The sequence below is a fragment of the Protopterus annectens genome, chromosome 5.part0 (assembly GCF_019279795.1).
Source record: "Protopterus annectens isolate FY-2018-M chromosome 5.part0, PAN1.0, whole genome shotgun sequence".
Taxonomy (NCBI): domain Eukaryota; kingdom Metazoa; phylum Chordata; order Ceratodontiformes; family Protopteridae; genus Protopterus; species Protopterus annectens.
The window spans coordinates 1448074690-1448098254 of record NC_056735.1 but is presented as its reverse complement, the minus strand read 5'-3'; the positions used below and the strand labels follow the sequence as shown (position 1 = coordinate 1448098254).

Here is a 23565-nt window from a genome sequence, read left to right as displayed (position 1 = left end):
CAACATGTCAGTGGTGTGGTACATCAACAAGCAGGGCGGAACCAAGTCCTACCCCCTATGTTGAGAAACACTCAGACTCTGGCAGTGGGCGATTTCTTCCCAACTATTTCTGATTGTGACGCATATCCCTGGGAGGTCCAACGTCATAGCGGACAGGCTCAGCAGAGCTATTCTCATGCCTCACGAGTGGTCTCTGAATCAGGTAGTTGCGGATCTGATCTTCCGCAAATGGGGACAGCCTTGCTGCGATCTTTTTGCCACCCCCTTCAAAAGCAAATGCAGCAACTACTTCTCCCTTCTTCCGCTTACAGGTCATGCACCCAGAGACGCTCTAGTCCACAACTGGCCTCAGGGACTTATTTATGCCTTCCCTCCATTTCCCCTGATACCAAAACTCATACAGAAAGCAATATCGTTGGGTTGCAAAATGATCCTCATTGCCCCCTACTGGCCTCGACAGATATGGTTTCCATTCCTGCACCATTACCTTCTCGATCAGCCCTGGACTCTGGATCTGATTCCAGACCTACTGATTCATCAATCAGGCAGGCTGCATCAATCCCTCCAAACACTCCAGCTCACAGCTTGGTTGCTCCACTTCCAAACTTAGCCAGGCTTCCCAGCATTTCCCCGGCCGTGCATGAGATTATCATCTCCTCTCACAAGTCCACAACTAGAAAGACTTATGCTAGCAAATGGAAATGTTTTTCTTGTTGGGCAGAGGCTAGGAACGCAGATCCTTTTTCAGCCCCAGTCCACGAAATTTTGGAGTTCCTAGCACAGCTTTTTCATTCTGGGTTCGCTTCTGCTACAATCAGGGTTCAATTGGCGGCGATTTCTAACTTTCATGTTGGGTTGTCAAATTCAACCATTATGTCTCATAAGCTCTGTAAAGCCTTTTTAAGAGGGACTAGTCTCCTTAGACCTCCAATGAGAGATCCCCCTCCTCCTTGGGACCTTAATTTGGTACTAACCTCCTTAATTATGCCCCCTTTGAACCTGCAGCATCCTGCTCCATTAAGTTTCTGTCTTGGAAAACACTTTTTCTGGTAGCTATTACTTCAGCCAGACATGTCTCTGAACTTCAGGCACTATGTGTTCGTCCTCCATACTTGGTTTTTCATAAGGACAGGGTTGCTCTGAGGACTAATCCCTCTTTCCTTCCGAAAGTCTGCTCAGAAAACAATTTAAACCAATCTATAGACCTTCCTGTGTTTTCCCTAACCACACCAACAAGGCAGAATACAAATTACACCAATTGGATGTTCATAGACAATTGCATTTCTACTTGCATAGGACTAAGGATATAAGGAAGTCGGACCAACTATTCCTTTCCTACACCCTAGGCAAACAAGGTCTCCCAGTTTCCAAAGTGACCTTATCCAGGTGGTTGTCTCACATTATTACTTTTATTTATCAATTGAGAAACAAAGAGTTGCCTATCAAACCAAAAGGTCATTCTACTAGGGCTTTGAACACCTCTGTGGCCTTCCAATCTAGGTTGCCCATGGATTCTATCTGTGCAGCTGCTACGTGGGCAAATCCTCATACCTTTATTTCTCATTACAAGCTAGATATGGTCTCCAGGAGCAGAGCTGACTTTGGTTCCACTGTTCTAAAGAGTCTGTTCCAATGAGCTGCCCAGGATTGTAGGTGCTAGGGACGCTGTCCCAACCAGCAAGAATGAAGGCGAGCTAGACAACTTAACATAAAGAAGTTATGTACCTACCAGAAAATTCCATGTTGGTTGTCTTCATCTCGCCTTCTTTCTTGCGTCCCACCCTCCGTCTCCCTGTTCTATTGGATTGAGAGGAGTTTTGGTTTCACTGGCTGAGTGTTCTCTGGTTTGTTTCTTCAACTGACTGAAAGAGTGACAGGTTTGCTCAACCTGTTTGTTTGGACAGGTTGATTCTCTGGCTATGTCTGGGGTTAGCTATTACAAACGAGATCTGGGTAGCTAGCGCTAGGCATCATGGGATAAGGGGTAGCCTCAAGCCAGTAAACAGCTCTCGAGCTATAGAAGATGGCCGAGTTGGAGCCGAGGATCGGCTCCGATCCCAACCAGCAAGAAAGAAGGCGAGATGAAGACAAGCAACATGGAACGTTATGGTAGGTACATAACTTCTTTTTATTAAACTTCATAACTATAGGTCCACTGAAGTAATTAAAATAAACAATACACATTTTAGAATAAGAAAGCCCACTTTACAAATGGAGGATATAACTGTAACAAAAATAAATGGTTAAAAAACATAAAAACCTTTGCACTTGATCATTGAGACTTTCCTCAACAACATGGGAAGTAATGAAGAACATAGAAAGAGAAAGGCAAATTTGTATTATACAGAACAAGAATCTGTAGGACACGTACCAGTACAATTGTAGCAAAAAGATCACTAGGATCCATCAAGACTACTCAGTTTTATGGATGAGTTACACTGGAAGTTGACAAAACAAATGTAGTCAGTGTTGTTTATCTTGCTGCTAGTAAAGCCTTTTTCCTTCTGTGTGCAACAGGAGACTCACAAACAAATGGAAGGGACTTAGAGTAGGAGAGAAACTGACAGAAATGGGTAGAAGGAAGGCTGGATGGCATAAAGCAGAGTAGCACTTTAGGAACACTATCAAAGAAAAAAGATGTGGTGAGTGTGGTTCCACTGACATTGGTTTTGGGGGCAATGCTAGTCTGAATTTTTATTTTGTTGACAAATAACATCATAAAGATTAACATGTATGCATTAAGACAAGAATAACTGTCATGGATGGGGTACAAGCCTTCAATGTGACGTAAGATATTTGAAGAAAGGGGTGAGAAGTGGTATCTAAGGTTTATTGCATGGAAATGTAAAGTACTTCCCTTAGGTTTAATAACCCTCAAGTGGAATAGCAGCCAAGAGGCATAATCTAAAAAGCGCAGATCATGAAAAAAGACGTTGCAATGGTGGTAACAGCAGTGATGAACCACTTTCTACAAGCAAAAATTCTGGAGTCGATATAGCATGCTTATGGGGATAGACTCTGGGCACACAGAGGTTAAACTGGCCCTCTGTAGATCCTTGATCAGGTCATAGTTGGAGTGCCATGTTCATTTCTGGTTCCCAGATAGGGCTAAGGGTATCACAGTAGCTATGAACGTACGAAGAAAGGCTGATGAGGCTACTGAAAGGAACAGAGGATAAGAGGGATGAGAAGCTATGGAAAGAAAATACTGTATAGGTGAGAAAAGTGAGACATGATATGAAATCCACAAGATACTCAGGTGACAGCGTGATTATATGCAACTTAAGAGGAAAGACAGGATAAAGAGGAGGGGGCCTGCCTACCAATCCAAGGGTGCAAGTTCAGCCTAGACAGCTAAAACTTTTGTTCATGCAAAAGTACAAAGTAACTGAAGCAAATTACCTTGATAGATAATAATTAGTAAGATTGCAGAGTCCTAGCAACACAAATAAGTCAGACTCGATAGATAAGGTGCCTTTTTCAGCCATCACAAGTATATCATGTAAAGTAACAACTTACCTGGCTGGTCACAGATGGGGCAAAGGTGCACTTTGGAGATTCAAATGGAAAAGTGACAAAATAGAGGATAAGCAGTACCAGTGATCAAGTCTAGGCTAAAGGAACAATTATTGATTCTGCACCAAATAGCCCATATGTGCTTTGTTACTTTCTTTGTCTGATAACACAAAAAAACCCCCCAAAAAAACAGAAAGGCATCTCTCCAAAATGGAAACACGTATATTGTTCAGCAAAAACATGACTCAAGATACACTCAAGTCAGTTTCAAAGATACACGAGAAACTTGAGCTACTGTAGTGAAATGGAATTTCATGAATGAAATACTGCTTCAGTTTGTCAGTAAATAAGTGAGAGATGACAAGGAAGGACAAGATGTGAGCTACAGCATTATGTTTGAGCTTCTTAGGCAACAAGACTAATACCTAAATAAAGGAAAGGTCAGAAAGTGGAGTTAAGAAACAGGAACACAAACCTATTAAAATTAGCGCATTGATGATGTTTCTGCAATTGTGTTGTGCCCCACATACTACCAATGCCACTGTTGCATTATTATGTCCACAATCACATGCAAAATGCACATTAAAAGGTGGGTCATAACCCCAGGAGTAAAATTTGAAACTTTCATGGAGTCCCACAGCAATACCTAGCTGTCAGAAAGCTTGTCTGATAAGAACATTTATTCCTGGAAGACTTATAAACTTATTTCACATTTTGTATATTTGTAAAGCAATTTTTTTGGTCTAAGGACAAGCAACAGCAATGATGTGATAAACATGTCCCCCCCCCCTTCCAAGGGAGCCCGCAGGATTTTTTGCAGGGGGTGCAAACCCAGAGCCGCCCCACACACACACACACGCAGCCATTCCAGTGTCCTCTTACTTGGCTATTTCTCCCCAGTTGCCATAAACACTGTTCAGAACTCTAAATCAGTGTGCATACTGTTTTATGCTTTACTTCTACAATGATGACATATATATGGATTTAATTTACAAATTTTATTTCAAATTTTATAGCACAAACACTGATAGACATTTGCTACACAAAGCCATGGTCTTACAATGAAAACAGACTTGACATTAAAACTTCTCTACCTTTGAAACTCACATTCACCGAAACAGCATTAAAACCCACATTCAGAGAAAATGCATTTGGCCAGTGGCGGGTCAAGTTTGCCTTTGGGCTGTTTTCAAGTCATAGGCCTCTTGCACACATCTTTATGATCATGCAAGAGTTCTTTAATACAATCAGGAAGGTGAATCAATTATAATATATAATGATTGAATTATATCCCTTATATAATACAGCACCACTTGATAGAGTGTATTTTAAATTTATAGTTTTGAACATTTTGCCAGTAAGCAATGAAACAAAGCATTTGAACCAATAATGACAAACTTCCCAATTCAGAACATTTCAACCATAAAAGACACTCAAACTTCTGCTATTACAATCCACCAATATCAGTCAATATGCACAATCTCTGAAGAAGTAAAAGTCATCGGAATAATTCCACATTAAAGAGATCTGAAACTAATGAAGAAGTTGTTGTTAGAAAACAACTTTATATTTCAGTGTTTCATCAACAAATTCAATGCCTGCTGCCCTTGAAGAATAACACACACACACACACACACACACACACACACACACACACACACACACACACTTCCCCCAGCATTTTATATATATATATATATATATATATATATATGTATGTATATATATATATATGTATATATATATATATACATATATATATATATATATATATATATATATATATATATATATATATATATATATACATATATATATATATATATATATATATATACACATATATATCAACAACACACACCCCCAGCAGAAATACAATCCCAGCATAAGAATATAAGCAGAAACAAAACAAACTTCCCTCAGCAGCATATATCAGGAGAAACACGGTCCCAGCATACATAGTATGGATATATAAGAGACATTTAAATGCAGTCCCAGCATACGCAGTATGGATATATGAGACATTTAAATGCAGTCCCAGCATACGCAGTATGGATATATAAGAGACATTGGGGATTCTTGACTAAAGCATAAAGGCATGCATTTAGAAGTACAAAACATGGCAGTAGTTCCTGTCAACACACTAGCATCCAAAATTATTAAAATAAATTAAAATTCTAATGATCCAGTGGTGTTTTATCTTACTTTGACAGAAATGGAACTAATAAACCATACATTAAGAGACAAAGATATGGAGAATCATGAATGTTAAATACACATTCAGCCATTAGTAAAGAAGTGAATAATGTTATATGTAGAAATTTTAATGTAATACTTAGTAATGCAATAGTTGTGAAAAATAAGCAGTTTCTAAAGCTTAATGTCTGAAACTAACAAAATAGTAGCTCACCGATAAACTAAGAAAACAAATACTATGACATATAAATCCTGTCTTTGAATAGTGCCTGTCTTCTTGCCCCTCTAAAAATGGATAGTTGTCTTCTACGTACCCCTCTGGTTTTAAATTGGTATGAAAGTAAAAATACAAATGGCCAGAGACATATATAATACAGAAGAAAAATTAGGGGAAGAAACAAAAGCAGATAGATAAATCTCTCACACAGACAGGGAGTGCATTCAGACTCTACACAAAAGCAACAACAGCCAAAAACGCAACCAGAGGACCAAGCTCTGTTAGAAGACAATACTAATTGATGTGTCACTCAGTACTCAGGAACTACAAAATGAATCTCCAAACGTCAAATAGAAGAAATAAAAAATGTTATGAGTTAAGCTTCTCACAAACTTTTCGTCACTTAAAATATACCAACTTCTTCAGAAAGTCTGAAAAAACGGAAACATCACACAATCACCACCCCTTTTAAATACCCTTTACATCTCCGTATAAAAGAAACTTAAAAATATAGCCTGATACATTCAGAACACATTATTGTTCAGAGACCTCTGAAACCAATTAAAAACATATGAATATATATAGATTTAATGAACAGCACTGAGTGCAGGATGCTTATTTTAAAAGTTGATATTTTTAAAAAATCAGTATGGACCAAAAGAAAACCTTGAATGTCATTACTAATCGGTATAACAGCCAGCTGCGAAAAGCTACGATATATAGGGAGTTTATAAATATCTATAAATTAACTCTACATAATAAATGAAAATAAAAATAAAAAAAATATATGCTATATTGACAGCGGAGATATACACAAACCATGTAAGTGTATGACACAAACGGGTTACTTGGAAATAAACCATCGTATATTTGATATTATATAACCTATCAGGAACTACTGGCAAGCCAAATGATTATCCATTTAAACTCTTGAGTTTCAACATACATGTTATAGATAATCTGCCATTGATGCCCGGGTGGTGACAGGCATCCAATCTCAGTTGCCAAATCAATTCTCTGCCCTCAAGAATCAGTGAATCGGCTCCTCCCCTCCTCAAGGTGAAAAATGCTCTAGCAAAGCATGCCAAGGAAAATCCCCTACATTCATTTTCTTTTGTAGCCATCAGCCAGGTCCAGTTAACATTTATATGAAGTTTATGGACTAAGGGCAGATACTTAGATTTTGATTTGTTTGTTAGTGAATTATATCAGTTTAACATAGGCACTGGCACTTTAAATTCATGTAGCGTAAAATTGGTGCCAAAAAGTTTTTAAATAGTATGTTTGGATATCAGGTAATTGTTCTGAAGAAGTCTGCGTTGTTGCAGATGAAAGCGCTCAACTTTATTTTATGATATACCATTAAATGAATTGAAGTTTTATTAGTCCGAGCCATTTCTCTCTTGCTCTTTATTTTACATAGCAGACAGTTGTTTGCCATTCGTTCATTCTGTTCTGACATATACAAAACACTCCATCGCTTCATTTTCTAGAACAAAAGTAAATTCAAAAAAGTTAAACATAATTTGGCTTATATTTTTATGTGCAGATGTTACCCACATATTCCTTGCTCTATTGTGATAATAAGATGGATATTAGAATCCTTTAAAGTTCCTGCGTTTAACAAGACAATTATATTTAGACTGACTTAATTGGAAGCATACCTTTTGTAGGAAATTAGTAAATCAAATCATGATGCATATTATTTGAAAAAATAGTATCCAAACAATTGTTGTATTATCACTTTTTGTCCTTTGTTTCTTTTAGGTAATTATAACTATTATACAATCTTATCTTTAAAGAACTTAAAATGCATTTAATTACAGAGACTATTTTGTGGAAAAGTGATTATCTGATGAATTAAAAAGCAGAAAGTGTTTACTGGGATTTGCAAAAAAATGTTATCTAAATTAAATGCATTACTAGTTTCATAATGATTTCCAGGATAATGTATCACCATCCATCCAAACCCCCTTTTTCCCATTTTTGCTCATTGGGTTGGGGTGTTACTTCAACAGTGACAATCATTTAGATCCAATGATCACACTGTCAGATGGCTAGCCATTATACAGGGAAGCACCTAGGTAGGCAAATGGATCAAGGGCTGAAGCCCAGACCTCTGAGTTTGAAAGGGCCCTCTCCCCATGGAGGGCACCACAGATGCTCTGTTGGCTTCAAAAAAGGTTGGGTAATCTGTAATGATAGTATAACATTTTCTAAAAGTTACATAATTCAGACAAACATTTTAAACATAGCTTAAACATATCTTGCTAGCATTGGCATGTTTTTGATGGATCATAGATAGAATGGATAGAATCATCCCAGGACAGAGTGTCTCGTTATTCAGCATTTGTGGGAAGTCACTTTAGAAACTTTTCACTTGCCATTTGCTTTTCTAGAATGCATGCACTGACAACAAAACACTGATAATATTTAGCATGAAAACAAAAAAAATTATGTCAGTGTACTAGATCAGAATATACCTTTACAATAAAGATTTTTTTTACGAATGGCAAAATCATTTGTCAGAAGTTGTACAAATAAAGAAATCAAACATTAGATTACTCATCTCTCCATATATAGGCTTTGGGTGCTTGGGCAAGTTAGTTCTATAGTAATCCATAGTAATAATTATTAGGAATGTTCTTTTTTCTTTTTTAATTCTTTCTCTTGCATTCATTTTTTTATTGCCTAAATGAATAACATTGCATCTGCTCAGTTTCTGATAATATTAAACACATTCATCATCATCATCATCATCATCATCATCATCATCTTTCGGCTTTTCCCGTTAGGGGTCGCCACAGTGGATCATCTGTTTCCATTTCTTCCTGTCCTTTGCATTTTGCTCTGTCATACCAACCACCAGCATGTCCTCTCTCACCACATCCATAAACCTTATCTTAGGCCTTCCTCTTTTCCTGTTACCTGGTAGCTTCATCCTTAGCATCTTTTTCCCAATATACTCAACATCCCTCCTCAGCACATGTCCAAACCAATGTAATTGTGTCTCTCTGGCTTTGTCTCCAAACCTTCCAACCTGGACTGACCCTTTAATATACTTATTCCTAATCCTGTCCACCCTCGCCACACCCAGTGCAAATCTTAACATCTTTAACTCTGCCACATCCAGCACTAACTCCTGCCTTTTTGTCAATGCCACTGTCTCCAACCCACGTAACATAGCTGGTCTCATTACCCTCTTGTAGACCTTCCCTTTCACCCTTACTAGTACTCGTCTGTCACAAATCACTCATGACACTCTTCTCCACCCACTCCATCCTGCCTGTACTCTCTTCTTCACCTCTCTTCCACACTCACCATTACCCTGAACTATTGATCCCAAGTATTTAAACTCATCCACCTTCGCCACCTCTACTCCTTGCATCCTCACCATTCTTCTATCCTCTCTCTCATTCATTCACATATATTCTGTCTTAGTCCTGCTGACCTTCATTCCTCTTCTCTTTAGAGCATATCTCCATCTCTCCAGGGTCTCCTCCACCTGTTCTCTACTCTCACTACAGATCACAATGTCATCTGCAAACATCATAGTCCACGGGGAGTCCTGTCTGATCTTGTCTCTCAACCTGTCCATCACCATTGCAAATAAGAAAGGGCTCAGAGCTGATCCTTGATGTAATCCCACCTCCATCTTAAATGCATCTGTCACTCCCACCACAGACCTCACTGCTGTCACACTACCCTCGTACATATCCTGTACCACTCTTACATACTTCTCTGACACTCCCGACTTCCTCATACAGTACCACAAAATGTTAAGGGAGGATACCTGCGATTGTTGCACTGAAGAGTACCTCAGTTTCTCCAGTAACATGGAACCTACCAATAGAGCATAACAACATTTTAACCTGTACTTGTAACTGATGCTATAAGGTCATGGATTTTTAAAGAGACACTATTAGTTGATGAAAAAATAATCATCTGTTTGTCTAAATGCTCCCTACATTAGAGACTCCTATAACTTTTGGAATAACATTTTGTGTGTATGTGTGTGTGTGTGTGTGTGTGTGTGTGTGTGTGTGTGTGTGTGTGTGTGTGTGTGTGTGTGTGTGTGTGTGTGTGTGTGTGTGTGTGTGTGTGTGTGTGTGTGTGTGTGTGCGTGTGTGTGTGTGTGTGCGTGTCTGCCTGTGTGATTACAGTAGTGGGGGGATTAGTCAGAGATAGGTAGTAGGATGTGTGCATGTGTGTGTGTGTGTGTGTGTGTGTGTGTGTGTGTGTGTGTGTGTGTGCATGTCTGCCTGGGTGATTACAGTAGTGGGGGGATTAGTCAGGGGTAGGTAGTAGGATATGTGTGTGCGTGTGTGTGTGCGTGTGTGTGCCTGGGTGATTACAGTAGTGGGGGGATTAGTCAGGGATAGTTAGTAGGATGTGTGTGTGTGTGTGTGTGTGTGTGTGTGTGTGTGTGTGTGTGTGTGTGTGTGTCTGCCTGGGTGATTACAGTAGTGGGGGGATTAGTCAGGGATAGGTAGTAGAATATGTGTGTGTGTGTGTGTGTGTGTGTGTGTGTGTGTGTGTGTGTGTGTGTGTGTGTGTGTGTGTGTGTGTGGTGATGTCTCTGACTTTATGTGTGTGCATGTAGCTGGTATAATGAGGTCTATCCTCATTGTGGCTAATGTATCTTTGAATCACTGATTTCCATGAATGCACTAAAAATCCTTTTTGCCACAACATGTTTCTGAATCCTGGCCATTATGCTTGTTTTCGGCATGTTAAAATCTATACAAAGTTTTACTGACAACTTTGCATTTGATAAGCTAAGTATTATTTACTGTGTGATGTTTTGCATACATGATGAATTACAGAGAAATGAATATTATGCTTGATTTTTAACATTAATAAAGGCAGCATTTCCTTACAGACTTGCTATATGTCCTTTACTTGGAGATTAGATTATAGAAAGCCAGTTGACAAAGGAATAAATATCATGCCATGCGTTGTTATCCAGTATTCACCCCGATTAATGTAGTTAAATAAGATATTAGTATATGGCACAACACAACTAGTGTTTTTGCAATATATATGAAAGTAAATATGTTATGGCCATAATTTCTGAACTAGAAGAAGCAATGATGCTGTTATCATTATTGTTGAAAATGATAAGGAGCTATTAGATACTGAGATCGTACAGTTGTTAAATTGTGGGATGGACAGTTAATATGACAATGTCAATAGTTCCAAGAAGAAAAATGGTTAAAGAAATAACTTTCGTCATAGTAGTTTTAAGGTATGGAAAGTAATGAATACAAACTGGGAAATACTAAAAGCTGATTTAGATATTGCATTTCATTATGCTTGAAGAGTCTACCTAATTACTTATATTTCTGTGTTTAAGATTTTGCACAAAAATGAAAGACAATGTAGCTTTAGTTGTTAGTCATTGTTATGCCTGTCAGCCACAAGTAATATCAGTTGATTTGAAAAGTTTGTTTTTATTAGCAGTTGCAGCAGCTGAACAGGTCCCTCACTTGTATTTGGTGACAGAAGAATGTGGATTTTATCCCTACCCCGGGGATTCATTTTGAAATACCGACACCACAGTGCAGTATAACCGGGGTGCTGCACCTCCTCAGTGTGCTGTCTTTAAATGAAATATTAAATCAAGGCCCCCTCTGTTTGACATGGTGGCAGCTCATTTGAATGTAAAAGATCACATTGCACTTATAAAAAACGAGTATGGGAAGTTCCCTGGTGTCCTAGCTAAATTCTCTCTACTCAGTATGAATTCCACCTTGAGTCTTCCCTCTGAAAAGAGGCCATTGGTTTAGTGGGACTAACCCAGTCAACAAATTGTAAATAAATAATAAATAATGTTCAGGGTATGCGAATGTTTAATTTTTTTAGTATGATTTTGGCTTTGTTTGCTCCTTAAACTATGTTGTCAGTAATACATTCAGTACGACTGAGGCTAGTCTGGTTATATGATTGAAGATGCTGCTTTGACTGGTATTCTATTTAGCACTGATACTAATTTTCTAGATTCCCAAGAGACAATTAGTATGTAAAGAATAATTTCTTTGCAGCCAAAGCCTTTGCTGTTGTGTTTCTTCTTTGGCCTTCACTTTATGCACAGGTGTATTATTGATTTAGATTAGATTAGCAGTTAGACTGGCAGTGGTTGTTTTGTTTTGACGTGCTTGCACTATTTTGTGCTACATGATCAGTGACTCCTGCTACTGTTTAGAGAAGGAAAAATAATATTAAAATATTTTAGTCGGTAGCATGCTATATTTAAGCACAATCTACTATATAAAGCACAACAATGTAACAGCTATTTATCTTACTATGGTACTACCCATATGGCATTTATAGCAATATGTGACTGTGAAGCACTTTATATGGGAAAACCAGTCCAGAAATCTAGAAGCAGGTTCTGTGGTCATTACTGTGTTAAAAGAAGACCTGTCACTATTAATGCATTACTTAAAAAGCATATGCCCATTGAGTGCAGTTTCAAATGCCAAGTCTTGCATTCTATTTTTTTTTCAATTAGAACTGAACATTTATCAACAAATACTATAGTTATTATTATTATTGTTATTATTGTAAAAGTGAAAAGTAGTGCAAGTTAAGAGCTAGTAATCATGTTAGAATAAAAGACAAAGGTCTAGATTTATAAATGCCTAGACTTCAGGCTAAGCTGTTGTGTGCGGCTCTCAGTGGTGAGCATGCGGTTTGGTATTCAGTAAATAGTGTTACATGCTGTGCAAAACCCAAAAAAAAACAGAGGTAAGCTGCAGAATATTCTAATGAAGGCATAAATGGATGCTAATGAAGAATTTCAACATGGCGGAGCGATTTAGAAACTTATAAAATCCTATGCACCTCAATCTCTTTAGCCCTGAATTCTAATACTCTTTGGAATATAGCCACAAACCATAGAAAAAAATGTTAGAAGGTTATCACGGCTATCGTTAACCTGTATGTTCAACAGGCTTTAACACAAGGTGCTGCAGCTGCTAGACCTCAGCCTAGAAGGAAAAGAGTGTTCAAATCATGTTTGACATATTATAGATATCATGGTACAGAGATTGTAGAGTGACACAAGGTGGACAGTGATACCTTAGAGGTAATATGCACCCTCTGCAGCCTTCACCTGAGGCCTTAGAGAAATCATAGAGAACCCATCCCAATGGAAACCAAGGTATGTATAACATTGCATATACTAGCTACAGGCACTTTTCAGAGACTCATAGGGGATATATTAGGGGTATCACAGGCCTCAGCCTTAAGAGTACTGCATTGATTTTCTAAATGCAATGCTACATGTTAGGGATCATATCTGACTTCCACATACACCAGACTAGACAGCAATAACCAAGCAACATTTATATGCCATTGCAGACTTCCCTGTGGTTCTGAGAGCCAAAGGCTGCACATACATCAAAACAAAAGCCCCACCTGATGAACATGGAAGGAAGTACATTAACAGGAAAAGATCTGTCTCTATCAACAGGTGGTCTGGAATGCCTAAGGGATTATGTACAGTGTGTGTGTGCAGGTAAGCCTGGTATTTTTTACGACTTACACATATGGTGCATCTGTGACCTGTATGGATTTGCTAGGGGTGACTTTCTACAAGGGCATATAGTGGGAGATGAAGGTTATGCACTGGTGCCCTGGCTCATTATACCCATGAGAAACCTTCACAACCCCACTGAGAAAGGATATGTACACACTCAAACTAGGAGTATTATAAAACATGTATTTGGCTTACTCATGTCAAGGTTCCGGTGTCTAGACACATCATGTGATATCCTGCTGTATGATCCAGACACCTTGGCCAAAATACTCACTGTCTGTGCCATGTTGCACAATATAATTGCCCAGAAATAGCTGCAATAAGGACAACTAGGCCAAGGACACAGTTCCCAGCACCACAGACAAGGCCAGCAGTGCCAGCATATACAGATGAAGAGTCTGAGGAAGAACCTAGCAGCTGTGGCTGATCATGGCAGACGTAGGCATGCACAATATGGTATGGCCCTGAATAAGAGCAGAAGATAGTCCACGCACTCACTATCTAAGTGAAAACATAAGTAGATAAGCACATAAACAATAAAAGTGATGCATGCAAAGTTCTCAAATTTTACTTACTCATGTAATGGATTGTGTTCTGTGAGCATCAAACAGAGTAAACCCCAGAAGGCACAACTTGTAGTAGCAGTATTAAGCAAGATAAGTGATGAACCTGTAAACAAGAGACAGAAATGATGATCCTCATATGCAAGAATCATACATCATTAAGATGAAACACGGCTCAACTGTACAGGATTGTCAGCAGTAACCTGGGAGTGATATATGCAACATAAGTACTTACCTGCCCAGTAATATGTAGCATGTATTAAAGTTCCTCAATGTCTGCACCCAACAGTAACCAAGGCAATCTTAGCATCATTTGCACAAGGTGCTGAGCAAGCACTATTTACTATTTTGTAGGACTGCAAACACAATGAGGATCAAGAACTGCACTACAAATCAGTTTGAAATGAGCAGAAAAAAAACATAAAAAAATAACAGTACAATATATTTGATTAAAGTAAGCATCTGAGTAAGCAAGCACTAGCTATCCACTCTGTGCATCAGACATAGGTAACAGTAAGTCTCAAAGAAATGTGCAAAGGCGCAGGGCACAGTCATTATCACTTGCATGGGGGAGGTACAGGATGGCAAGCATGATACCAAATAAGTGATCGAGAAATCAGATTATCAGCAACTATCCATTGTCAGCGCCAGTAGGAATAGATGTAAATCATTCAGTAGTAATGTTTATCTGTGTTTTGTGTGTGTGTGTGTGTGTGTGTGTGTGTGTGTGTGTGTGTGTGTGTGTGTGTGCGCGCGCGTGCACTGGCATGGCCAAGATGAGTTTTACAGTATGTGAGCCTGCATGAACACAATCAAAGCACTATGCCCTGGTACCCTGGACAGGTGTGAGACATGCATGGTAGAGGAGTTAGTTCACCATTGCTGTCCCTGACTACAAGAACTACCTCTGCCAGGAGTTACACTGCTAGTTCTATGACCTTGGCTAGAAGTTGGAGTGCCACATGAATGAGAATGATGTCTGTGAGATAAGCTTTCATCAAAACTGTGTCCATGACAATAAAAATGTGGCTTAACATGTCTGGGTGTGGCTGAGCCATTTTTGTGCTTTCAAGTATGCAAATGCAGCTGACAATGCTGTGTGTCATTGCGCACAGGCTGGTATATGCAAGATCTGAATTGGGCACCAGTTCTCTGCCATAATTCGTAGCCTTCAGATGACACGACAAGCAATGATGAGGGAGTGTTTCATTTAGATTCCCAAAGATGGTGCAAAAAGGAATCCAGGATCTTTATGGCACTCCTTGTCAAGCTGGAGGCTTCATTACAAGGCTGAGGTTTGCTATAGCTTGGCCATGGTTGGTTCCAGCGCTAACTCCATTCCATGCACTGGGGAACAATGTTGTCACCATTATAATTACATTAAGAGGCACAAGTAGGTCCTCCTGAGCCAATGAGAGGCTGAATTTAGGACTACAAACACCCCTGAGTTATGCAAGTATAGTGTCCCATCACCAGTCAATAATATAGCATGGATTTGCCAGCCAATACAGTTATTTATTATGCTTCAAGTTTTTGTCTGTTTTCTGTTCTGTACAGCAGCTGAAATGATTGCCCAGAATAGAGAGTTATATCAGGAGAGAGACTGGCTCACATCAGAGGGGCACAGGGTACATATGCATCAGGTATGAATGCAAGCCAGATCATACTTTTCAGGGCATCAGTACATATAAGCTTACATTTCATTTTGCCATGTCAGATGATGAAGACATATGTCAGTCCACCAGGAGTACCCTGCTTGGTTCTTTATCTGTTTCACAATCATCCAAATCTCATCTTACCTTACAACCTGTAACTGCAAGACTTCCAGTCAGCTCAGGGATTTATGTTGTACTGATATACAACAGTATGCACAAATGTAATTTTTACATTTTGTAAATTATTTTATGGCTGATATGTAGATATGTATTATCATGTAGTTTCTACAGAGGTCAATGTTGTCATAGAAGCAAATGTATTTACCTAAGGGGTACTTCAGTTCAGAAAGGCCTCCGATTCAAATCTGTGTATACATCTGTACTTTTAATTAAAATCAGTATGACTCATCACAAAGCTTAGAATGCAGCACCCCAGACCACTGCTGATTCCCTGCCTAGGTGTTACAACTGAAAAAATAAATACAGATGCACAAATACTTTGCAGTCATATTTACTGATTATGTTTTAATGGCTTGCACACAATATATAATGACTTTAATGTCATTGCATGTACACATTACAGTATCTACATTATGCTTACATAACAATACATTAGACTTGCTGATTATGTACAGTGATGTTGGACATTTGCAAACATAAATTATTTGCTGAGTATTATGTAGTGTCCTTTCATATGTTGGACTTGTTATGCTTTTTATTGACATTTAGCATTGTACACATAGCGTTAAATATTCTTAGTAACACACCAACTAATGAAGAATTGCATACAATGATCATGAGATAAACAGTCATGAATACTTGCGTCTCAGTCCACTGTTTGACAACTATGGTTATCATCCATTAGTGACATAGTCAGTACAACATAGTGTGAAACAGCAACATCTCACTCACACATGAATAACATGAATAAAAGGATATATGATTTATCTGATCAGTAAGTCATTATTTTCCGTCATCACATTACTGTAATGCATGCTTGTCAATGCGCATTTCTTTTCATAGAAGTATGTTCTTCACACCATATGCTCTGTAACACAGTGATTATGTCATTGTCTCAAATGTGCACTAGTAGTCAGACTTATACTGTGGTGCTTGTGGTTGATACAATGTGCTCTAGCTTGTGTAACTAGATAGGTATGTGGTTCCTATACAGCAGGGAATAAGGTGTGTGTGTGTGTGTATGTGTGTGTGTGTGTGTGTGTGTGTGTGTGTGTGTGTGTGTGTGTGTGTGTGTGCATGTGTGTGTGTGTTTGTAGTGCTAAGTAAGAAAGGCTTTACAGACATCCAGTGTAGATAGTTTCACTCAGGAGAAGCCTTTAACCCAGGAGAGGACTCCCCCATCACTTTCATAAAGTTTTATCTAAGACACATTCTTGAAAACACAGTGATGAGGTCATCCATGTGCACTATCTCACCATTATAATTGCATTCTCTAGACTGTGTAACTAGACAGGTAGGTGATTTGAATACAACAGTGTGCAAATACTAAAAGAGGGTGTGTCTCTAGTGTTAGGTAAATATGGCTTCAACAACAGAGCTGATGTGTATATTCCACTCAAAAAACTTACACTGGGACAGTGCTCTCCCATTACTGCATTCCGGTTTTAGACCACATGTTGTCTCTAACTCAATGATGATGTGACATCTTTTCGAAAGTGCACTATCTCATCCTTATAATCAGACTTTTCCTGTGGTGCTGGCTGTTAATACAATGTTCTCTATATTGTGTAACTAGATAGGTAGGTGGTTAAAATCCTGCAATTACTGTCTTGTCTCAGAGCATGTGTGTGCATGTAAAGGTAAATGTAGGTAGATATGACAACGTACATTGGTAATCTGTACATTTTCAGTGGGAGAGGGTTCTTCCTACAGTTTATATCCTTTTTAACATATGCATTTTCTTGGCAAATCACTGATGTTATCCTTTCAAATGTACATTGCCTGGTTTACTATCATGTTCCCGAGACAGACTCAGTCGAATGGTTGTAGCATTGACTTACGTCTGCGAAAACTGACATTGCCAAAATTCGGTATTGCTGAAATACAAATCAAATGTGATCTTGGGACAAGTGCTGACATGGGTCAAGATGGGGGGTGAGGTTTATACTTCCACATTATTGGTGTTCGACATTACCAGTTGAAGTGAATTTGACCAAGTCCATCTCGGGAACATGATAGTAAACCGCATTGTCTCTCACTTGTAGTCAGACTTCATCTGTGACACTTGCAGTTAATACAATGTTCTCTAGCTTGGTTTGAATCCAGTAATTACTAACTTGTTTCACTTAACACACATTGTTGATTTGCACATTTAACCAGGAAGCAGTTCTTTCACCAGTTTACCTCCCTTTTAGCAGACACAACCCCTTTGCAAATCACTGATAATGCCATCTTTTCAGATGTGCACTATATCACCCTTGTTGTCAGACTTCACCTGTCGTGCTTGTGGTTAGTAGAATGTTCTCAGACTTGTGTAACTAGATAGATAGATGGTTCAATTCCAGCAAATATGGTAACGTATTAGTAATTGGAGAATCTAAACTAATGAAAGAGTTATACTTTAGCCTCATTAATATTCATGTTGGCATTAATATTTCCATTTCTAATAGTAACCCTGTAAAATGTATTATATGTCTTTAGCAAATATTGTAAACATTTTACAACAATCTGATATAAGTTGTGTGTTTTCTGAGATTGCATTTGTTCTCCTTTTACTATTTATGTAAGAAAGTCAAAGTAAATTTGTAATGAGCAATCTGTTACATCAGACAAAACATAGTGGCCCCAATTCCAAACTTATACTGAGAGCAGGCTGAGAGCAGGTCTTTTGGAATCTGATCCTGTAGTAAGTCTATTTATAGACAGGCCTTACACCAGAGTACGCCACTTACACTGAGAGCAGGTCTTTTGGAATCAGGGCAGACTTACACTGAGAGCAACTCTTTTGGAATTTGACCATTTGCATGTAACATGCTTGGAAGGGTACTAATGTAAACTAGCCCTTTCTAATGGAAAGATAGTATCCCTTCCAACATTGAGAGAGAGAGAGAGAGAGAGAAAGAGAAAGAGCGAGAGTGTGCCAGTCTAATGTACGAAAATCAGTGTCCACATCCCATTATTCAACAATAAGTCTTTTCATACCTTCAAGGGAAGAATTGTGATGACATGAGCAAAATTAGATTTGTATGTTAGCATTGAACAGCAGAAATAAAATCACATAGTCAAGTTGTACTGGAAAACAGATATGATTTATTAGTGTAATTATAGAAAATTAGAGACTAAATGAGGTAGCTTCTGCTAGTTCTTAAGGTATATAATATATTTAAATAAAATGGAGATTTCCTGAGGTGGAAGCATAGACATTTTGTTAAAGGATCCATTTACTTCCAAGGGATCTGACTTTACCAATGCACAAACATTCGATGAAATTAAGCTCATATTTATTTCAGTATTATTATTAATATGTATATTGTGTATTGGATGGCAAGCCTTAAATTAAACTCAACATAAATCTAGAGTGTCTTCAAGCTCTGTTTATTAATTGACTAAAAAGAAATGTCATAATCTTTCTGAGTGCTTTACTATATATATATATATATATATATATATATATATATATATATATATATATAAAAAGTCCGAATCCATTATCACCGAACACACTTTAGCGAAAGCGCTTTTCACCAAAAAAGCGCTTTCACTAAAGTATGTTAAAAAAATAAAAAACAGTAAATTAACATTTATGCAGGGGGGGCAAGCCCCTGCACCCCCCTACTTTATTATTCTCACTCCAAGATCTCACTACAGTGGGGAAAAGGGAAAAATTCCCTTAACCGCACCACAGTATGATCTCTGCAACAGTCACTCCCCCACAGCTCCCTCTACCTCCAGGCATACTTCCGCAAAAGTGCTTCTTTGGTGGAAAGCACTTTCGCATAAGTATGACCAGCCATTTCAGATTCGGTGAAATGGCCGTTCACGCATTAGTCCTAGACCCATATATATATATATATATATATATATATATATATATATATATATATATAAAAAGTCCGAATCCATTATCACCGAACACACTTTAGCGAAAGCGCTTTTCACCAAAAAAGCGCTTTCACTAAAGTATGTTAAAAAAATAAAAAACAGTAAATTAACATTTATGCAGGGGGGCAAGCCCCTGCACCCCCCTACTTTATTATTCTCACTCCGAGATCTCACTACAGTGGGGAAAAGGGAAAAATTCCCTTAACCGCACCACAGTATGATCTCTGCAACAGTCACTCCCCCACAGCTCCCTCTACCTCCAGGCATACTTCCGCAAAAGTGCTTCTTTGGTGGAAAGCACTTTCGCATAAGTATGACCAGCCATTTCAGATTCGGTGAAACGGCCGCGTTCACGCATTAGTCCTAGACCCATATATATATATATATATATATATATATATATATATATATATATATATATATATTTTATAATATTGTAGGAGATAAGCTTCTATGTAATTTTCTAATTGTAACACTTTCCCTAGCTTGGATCAGATATAACTACAAGCCAGATAACCAGAATTTGAATGATGGCTTGAGTGCTTGATGGCCTAAGAAGGGAAGGGTGGGCATGCCCATCCTGGAGGATGGATCAGTGGGCTTCAGTCTAGTTATGTCCATTGCTCCATTAGATGATATGGTCTCATTTGGTGGGCAGAGGCAGGTCCTGAATGGGGAACAGACTGCATACAGGCTGGATGTCACTAGCCAGGTAAGTGATGGCAGCTCTTGTCTGTCATGTATGGAGAAGTATGGACTTGTATGACGTAGGGGCATGGATGGTCTTTGTGATGACACAAGTGTCCACATCACCACCAGTGGTGGGCTTAAGTTATAACTATGTATTGCTGTCATTACAGGGATGCCAGTAAGAGCAGTTGCCAAAGCTGCCTTGATGATGGCACTCCCTGGATGGTTCTAATGCTGGGGGATCTGTGGACATTCTTCCACATCTAGGTAACGAATAGGTCCAGTCCTATTGAGAAGGGATAAAAATAGGCTACAAGAGTATAAACAAAAAACAGTAACCAAAGAAAACACTGCAACCCCAACAAAGTTCAGCTTATATTACTTTAATTACCAGTGAAACATTTTCATCCAAAGTTGAGTAATACTTAAGATGGTGGACAATAAACTACTGATTAAATTCATGTGAGCTGAACTTTGTTGTTATCTGATTGAAAAGGGCTTGACAGTTGATACAGGGGGGAAGATATAAAAAAGTAAAGTTTCAAATGACAGAATCAAGATTGTTAAGTAATAAAGCATAGCCTTCCTAATATTAAAAAAACAGCTTTGCAAACATAGGTTGTAAACTCAGTTCACATTTATCACCCCCTACTCATTGACAGCACTACTATATCAAAAATAATGAACAATGGCATTTGTTGTTTATTTCTGCTCAGTTTTCTTCTGTCACACAAATAATCACTAGCTAAGTTGAATGAATTATTTTTCTTAATTTCAGTTTGTGATATTGGATCTGCAATACTTAAAAGTTTATATTTCTTGGAACGTGTCTTGATTGTCCTGTATTTATTAAGGAACTTCATGTTTCATTAACCAATGCTTTAGCATATCTCTTCAATGTATCTCCTGCGTTAGGTTAAGTTCCAATTTCTGAAAGATGGCATCAGTGACTTTTATATATAGAGAATGAAAAAAAACATCAGAAAATAATTACACATCAGTCATTTTTGTATTGTTTTCTCAAATAATTGGAAGGAGACCAAGTAAAATAATTCACAGAATTGTTATTTGAATATTTGGTCTGTTCCATAAATTTTGGTTTTACAGCTTGCAGATCATATTCCACAAGCTTTATCTATCTGTGTGGTACTATACTGGGTAGTTTTAAGAGTAATTTGCCTATTAATGTGATATACCTTGATAAAGATAAAGTGTTCGATTGGTCGTTTCATAGTTATGTCACTGACACACTACATACTCTAATGATTAATATCCCTGATATTTCATGGATATCTTTATAGGTTCATAGGTAGGTACTAGGCTATTGGCCCTAGGGCCTGTATAAGCCTAGCCAAACAGTACCCTGGCTTTTTTTAATCGGTAGTTTATTGTCCACCATCTGAAGAAAATTATTTTCCTGTGCCCCTGTCAAGCAGAGCCACAGAAGTGATCCCCGGGGTGAATTTCCTATCTCCCATCCAATCATCAAGATTTTTCTTGAAGAGTGCTAATGAGGGGCTTTGTTTGATATAGATAGGTAGTTTGTTCCTAAGTATGGGAAGTCTCTGAGACAGGAATCTATCCCTCCAGCATGTTCTGTTTATTGTGGTGACAAGGTTTAGGTCCCTAGAGCATGTAGCTCGGCGGGATTGGGATTTCTTTACGTGGAGCATGTCCAACAGCTCTGGGTTTGACATAGCTTTGTATGTTAGGCAGAGATCGCCTCTGAGTAGGCGATATGTGACAGAGTAAAGCTGGAGATTTTTGAGACGGTCTGCATAGGGCATCTGTTTGAGGCCAGTAATCCTCTTTGTGAGGTACTTCTGTGGCCTTTCCATTTGTTGTAGATGTCTTGTGACGTACATACCAAAAGGGGCGTTGTACTCTATAATGGGTCTAATGAGTGATGAGTAGAGGGGAACAATGACCTTTTTTTTCCTGGATGAGAAACCTTTTGTGATGATGTGTGCCACGTAGAAGGATTTCCTGACTACTGTGGTGATGTGATTATCAAAGTAGAGACTACTGTCCACCTGTGTCCCAAGGTCTCTTATCACACTTTCGGTGTTAAGTAGACTACCGCCTATGTGGTAGTTCATGGGTACAGAGTTTTTACCAAATGGGATGACAATGCACTTTTTGGCATTGAGCTTGAGGCCATGGCTTTGACACCAGGCATCTGTCTCAGTGAGGCCCTTTTGTAGGATGTCCACATCGTTAGGAGATTTGATTATGGCTCCTAGATTGCAGTCATCTGCGAACTTTGTTAGCCAAAGTCCTTCTGTGTTAGCCTGTACTTCAGAGAAGTAGATACCAAACAGGAGAGTACCTAGGACTGAACCCTGTGGTACTTCACTTGTCACTGGTCTGAAGTTGGATTTAGAGTCTGCTACTTTCACAGTGTGTGTTCGGTCAGTGAGCCAGTTGGCAACCCATCTTGCGACATAGGGATTTATACCTAGTTTAGTGAGTTTGTCTATAATTCCAAAGTGGGGGATGGTGTCGAAAGCCTTGGCGAGATCTAGATAGGCTGTGTGTGTACCACCTTACCCTCATCTACAGCTTTGGTGACCACTTCAAAGAAGTCTATCAGGTTTAGGAGACATGATCTGCCTTTTACAAACCCGAACTGGGTAGGGTCCAGAATTTGGAGATTACCAATGTCATTGTTTATAAGTTCCATGATGATACGCTCCATAGCCTTGCAGACCAGGCTCGTCAGGCTAATGGGGTGGTAGTTCCCGGGGTCCGTGGTGGCTCCCCCTTTGTGGAGTGGGATAACTGTTGCTGTGCGCCATTCAGTGAGCACAAAGCCTGAGGTGAGGCTATGATTGAACATGGTACTTAGGTGGGGTGCCAGTTCATTCTGTAGTTCATGTAGAATGCAGCCTGGGATGTTACAGAATCAAATAATGCATGTGACCTTCAGAAGTAATACATTTGGCTATACTCGGGTCACTAAACGTATATCAATGGCTTTGTTCTGAGTCCGTTTTCTTATCATTTTCCTGTCCTCCCAGTCTAACCGATCAGTGTAGACAACCAGGCACCCAGATTACTATATTTGTTGATTTATCACAGTTTCATCAGGTCAAATTAGCATGCTGTAAGAAGTTTTGAGTA

The 23565-nt window shown here is 38.7% G+C and overlaps 1 protein-coding gene across 3 annotated transcripts in view; it reads left to right on the top strand.

Moving 5' to 3' along the window:
- Positions 1 to 23565, top strand: part of LOC122801729 (protein-lysine methyltransferase METTL21E-like) — a 463867-nt gene that overhangs the window by 215496 nt on the left and 224806 nt on the right. The window contains exon 2 of one of the 3 annotated variants that reach the window (XM_044071249.1): positions 13295 to 13451. The exons of the other annotated variants lie outside the window; for them this stretch is intronic. Within the exon in view, the coding sequence (XP_043927184.1) occupies positions 13355 to 13451 (97 nt within the window). The 5' untranslated portion in view covers positions 13295 to 13354. The remainder of the gene's footprint in view (positions 1 to 13294; positions 13452 to 23565) is intronic. 3 annotated transcript variants of the gene reach the window in all.